Raw genomic sequence first — 4,288 nt, 5'->3', positions numbered from 1 at the left:
TTCTCTCTTTTTTTTCTTTCTCTCTCACTTTTAATGTGTAGTTTATTTAACATCATATTTAAAATGTTTATTTTATTTCTAAGTTCTATCTTTGATTTAATTGATAACATTTGTATATAGTATGTATGTTTTATTTTTTATTATTATACTATAACATTAATTCAGCTACATTAAAACCAAGGCAAATACAGAGCTTAAGTCAATTTTTTACTTTTCTTATACCCATTAACCTTTAGTAACGCGCACACTTTAAAAAAGTATTGAAATAAGCATATTTTATTAGAAATATGCTTAAGCTTAAGCATATTTTTGAGCCTCTTTTAACTTTTTGCTTAAGCATACCCGAGCCTGTTTAAAAAATTTCATATGCTTATAAAAAAAACAACATGTAATCGTTAAAGACAAGTGTTGATTTACACGTAAAGATAATCGTTAAAGACAAGTGTTGATTTAAGTGTAAGTCAAAATATTAACTAAAAGCTTTTAATTGGTCTAAAAGTTAATTTTTTTTTTAATTTTTTTTTTATTTTTTTTATTAATTATTTTAACGTGATACTCCGACTACCACAAAAATGCAAAAACAGTTTTTAACGCAGAAATAATTTCTTTTAAAATAAATAGGCATTTTGAAGGGGGCTTTATTTAATTACAACAATAAGTTGCACAGCAGTTCTCAGCATTTCGTTCTGTCAAATAGCTGTTCTTCAGCATTTCATACATTTCATGCCGATCAAACTTTACAATTCGCCTTTGTTTAGAACTCCGTTGAGTATGTATTCAATGACTTCTTGATGCACTTGGTGAGCAAATGCATTGAGGCAAACGATAAATTCAATTTAACGCAAACGCGATTTAACTGAACCAAACGAATGCTTAAATTTCCAAATGAATAAATCAATCAAAACCAACGACATGCATGAAGGATCTTGCGTTTAACAGCCTGTAATTAAGATCGCAACGTGCGTTAAAGTTATCAAAGTTGTTACCCTCCACCTTTCATACTCTAAAAAGGTATTGCTCTAAAAGACTAATATTAAAAAGATAGAGAGTGCTTGCTCACTTGCAGGTAAGTGTTTTTTTCCAATAAAGTATTCGTAAAATATAAATTGAACTTATGCATAATTTGTGCACTTAAACCATTAAGGTTATACTCTTGCCTAAACAGTTGTGACAGCCAGTTGAATGACTAAATAACACTCGTTCATGCGTTCCTCAGTCTTTTAACCGGATAAAATTGTTAACTAAACGTTCAAATCCAATTTTTAGTGCAATATTTTTAATTAACTTTATTAAATTGGAATACTGAAAGATAAGCGGGTTGTAGAGTATGCAGTATAACATGCAAAGTGCACCAGATTCTTTTTACCAGGACAGCGTTCCAGCAGGTGCTCAAGCCTTATTTTTAAACTTTTTTCTTTTCATAAAGATCTTTTAGATGTTCAAATCAAAGTAAAAATAAAATTAGTTTTTAATTCTGTTCTATAACTTTAGGTATGATAGGTCACATGCCACGATTTTATCCCAGTCACATGCAGATGCAAACAACAGTACAAAATAGTAATCCGTTTCGGTCACTTTCGAGGCTACCCGAAGAAATGCGTTTTGATCTAAATCGAAATTCCGTACACGATCGTCAGTTTTATCAAAACAAACTACCGAAGTATTACGCCGAACCGAAGTTAACGAACAAATCTTCGCACGTAATGCGAAACTCGATAAATCGATCACTTTATTCACCATACCCTCCCCCAATGCCCCCACCAAATTATTTTAAGACGTCACCTTTGGAACAAACTGGGTATAATCAGGATCCGATGGTCGGGGATTATTGTGTAGAACTTTTAAATCGAGACAAACATTATTGGACCGATGAGGAAACTGGATTAATGCTTGAATTATATGAGGAGAATCGTGAGTATTTTAATGATTCCAAAACTAAAAAGACGAAGATTTGGAGTATAATTGCTGACATGGTAAATAAACGATTTTCTACTTGTGTTAATGCTGAGCAATGCAGCCAAAAGTTTAGAAACTTAAAAGCAGAATTTTTAAAAGTTTCCGATCCAACTTTAGTCGACGGCGGCGCTAAAAAGTTCGGCAGACATTTTCAGCAAATGAAACGATTGCTTGAAGACGAAGAAAAACGAGCAGTAATACGTTCATCCGAAGATAAACCAGAAAATTTTGAGAGCGGAAAGTTAGAGAGTGTTAAAGTTGGTAATTTAAGTAACTCTCCTACGTCTTCTCCAGATGTTGGTGCCGCCATTAAAACACCTCATCTGCCCACTTCTCCAAAAGCCACACCAACAGCACCGAAAGTCTCACCGTCACCGCCACCAAATGCAAACTTTACTCCCCACGAACAAAAACAATACAAAAGCAAAGCGGAAATTTTGTTGGAATGTTTAATAAATTCCACTTTGAGCGATATAAATAAAACCGATTGTGACGTCACCAAAAAAAACGAAGGAGCAGCAAAAGCTGAAAAAGAATCTGTAGACGGAAAACAATTAACGGAATCAGAATTTGTTGACGTGGAAAGCGTCAACGATATTCAATTGCAAGGAGTCTCTCGTGGGAGTAATAAGAGAGTACAACCAAATAATAGTGATCGCTATCAAACTGAATTGCGTTCGATATTTGAAGATTATTTTATGTCGCGCGACAAAGCCGTAGAAAATTTTGAAAGCAATGAAAAACGAAATATTGTTTGTATGAACAAATGCATTGAAGTTTTCAGAAGTGTCGTCCGAGAAAACATTCTTAAGTGATAAATAGAAACTTGCGCATAATTTCGGATTCATTGTTATAGGGCATTTATTTAAAACACTTTCTTGTAAAAATTCTTATAGAATTATTAACACGAATATTTACAATTTTTATCATAAACACTAACATTTTAAATAAATTTTTTAATATTGTTTTAGTAAATATTTATATTACTATGTTGTAGCATAATATATTTCGCTGCTATCCCCCCCCCCCCCTCTTTGTCCTTACCATATAAGAGTCGTTTGAGGCCGGAGAATATGAAATGAGATTTTTATTGCTCCAAAATTAGCAAATGTTGCCTCAACTAGAGTGTTCTAGAAATTGGGTTCAAAACTGTCGTAAACTTATTGAAAAATACAATACCACTGATGATAAAATTCGAAAGCCACTGCCAAGAAAAACTTCAACAAATACGGATCGCCAAATTGTTAAGATATCTAAAAACGATCCTTTTTTAACTTCTTATGAAATAAAAACCAAAATTGAAGAGCAATATCACGTAGTTGTATCAGCCCCTACCATTCGTCGTCGTTTACAAGAGACCGGCCTTCGAGGCTGTATACCAAAGAAAAAATGTTTCAAAGCAAGATTGGCTAAGGTTTCCTTTTGGAAAAACTTGTTATGGACTGATGAATGGGGAGCTATGTCCTGGCATGGTATTGATCCACTCGTCAAAATTGATGGAAATTTGGATTAATGAAAATTCAAAATCCCAATCTACACCCATTCGGGAACTTGTGGTACGGTATTGGGGTGGCTTTACGAAACAAACCTCTCATTTTGACGAGTTTTGGAATGCCACTACTGTCGAATAATGTCGAAAATTTTTTAACAATATGCCATCAAGAAGAAGTACTGTTGTTATAAAGAATAAAGGCTTCTCAAAAAAATATTGTTTTAATGTTTTGACGATTTTTTTTGTTTGTTGTGCTATTTCTACGATCACAATATATTATATAATTTTTTCAATAATTGTAGGTGCACTTTAACTAAAAATGATATTTTTTCTTATGATTTATAGATGATAAATGAAAATTAATTAGCATTACTTTGTTTTCATTTCCTTAATAAAGAAAGAAATTCTATTACCTCTAATGAAGAAAACGTTAGGTGAGCCATTTCTGTGACCACCACTGTATATTATTGCACATGAGTTTAGTTTTTCACGTCAAGCTTTTTGATTCACAAAAATTATTTTTGATTTTTACATTAGGGTTGAACTTGAATCACGCAAATTTTTGAAAAAACCTCGGTGTGAGAAATGGCCATGAAAGAGCATCAAATATTTGAACAAGCAAGCAAATAGAGACGAAAAAAAAAAAAAAAAAAAAAAAAAACAAATCTGGCTTAAAATTTTTACTTTTGTTAACTGTATGTTTTTTAAATAATTTTTTTTTAGTTATCTTATTCAGACGAGGTTTTTTAAGCTACAGTTGATACTTTTACGATTTTACAAGTGTGAAATTTAAAAAAAAAAAAAAAAAAAAAAAAAAAAAAAAAAAAAAAAGGGGGTGGG

General features: G+C 32.0%; 1 protein-coding gene across 2 annotated transcripts; it reads left to right on the top strand.

The window, feature by feature from the left end:
- The first annotated feature begins 327 nt into the window (after positions 1–327).
- LOC145183105 (uncharacterized) lies at positions 328–2,931 on the top strand. Of its 2 annotated transcripts, XM_090085874.1 has the most exons (3): positions 328–456; positions 759–1,066; positions 1,492–2,931. In XM_090085874.1, the coding sequence occupies exon 3, from the start codon at positions 1,494–1,496 to the stop codon at positions 2,769–2,771; it is 1,278 nt and encodes a 425-aa protein (XP_089942000.1). In that variant the 5' UTR covers positions 328–456; positions 759–1,066; positions 1,492–1,493; the 3' UTR covers positions 2,772–2,931. The 2 variants fall into 2 exon arrangements, with proteins under 2 accessions (XP_089942000.1, XP_079914564.2); XM_080058438.2 differs by lacking the exons at positions 328–456; positions 759–1,066 and adding an exon at positions 1,112–1,385.
- The last annotated feature ends 1,357 nt before the right edge of the window (positions 2,932–4,288 follow it).

Source organism: Hydra viridissima, unplaced genomic scaffold (assembly GCF_058129835.1).
Source record: "Hydra viridissima isolate aposymbiotic clone 2 unplaced genomic scaffold, HvirCarnegie_v1 scaffold_4, whole genome shotgun sequence".
Taxonomy (NCBI): Eukaryota; Metazoa; Cnidaria; class Hydrozoa; order Anthoathecata; family Hydridae; genus Hydra; species Hydra viridissima.
Note: the sequence above shows the minus strand (reverse complement) of the source record. Positions and strands in the feature narration are given on the sequence as shown.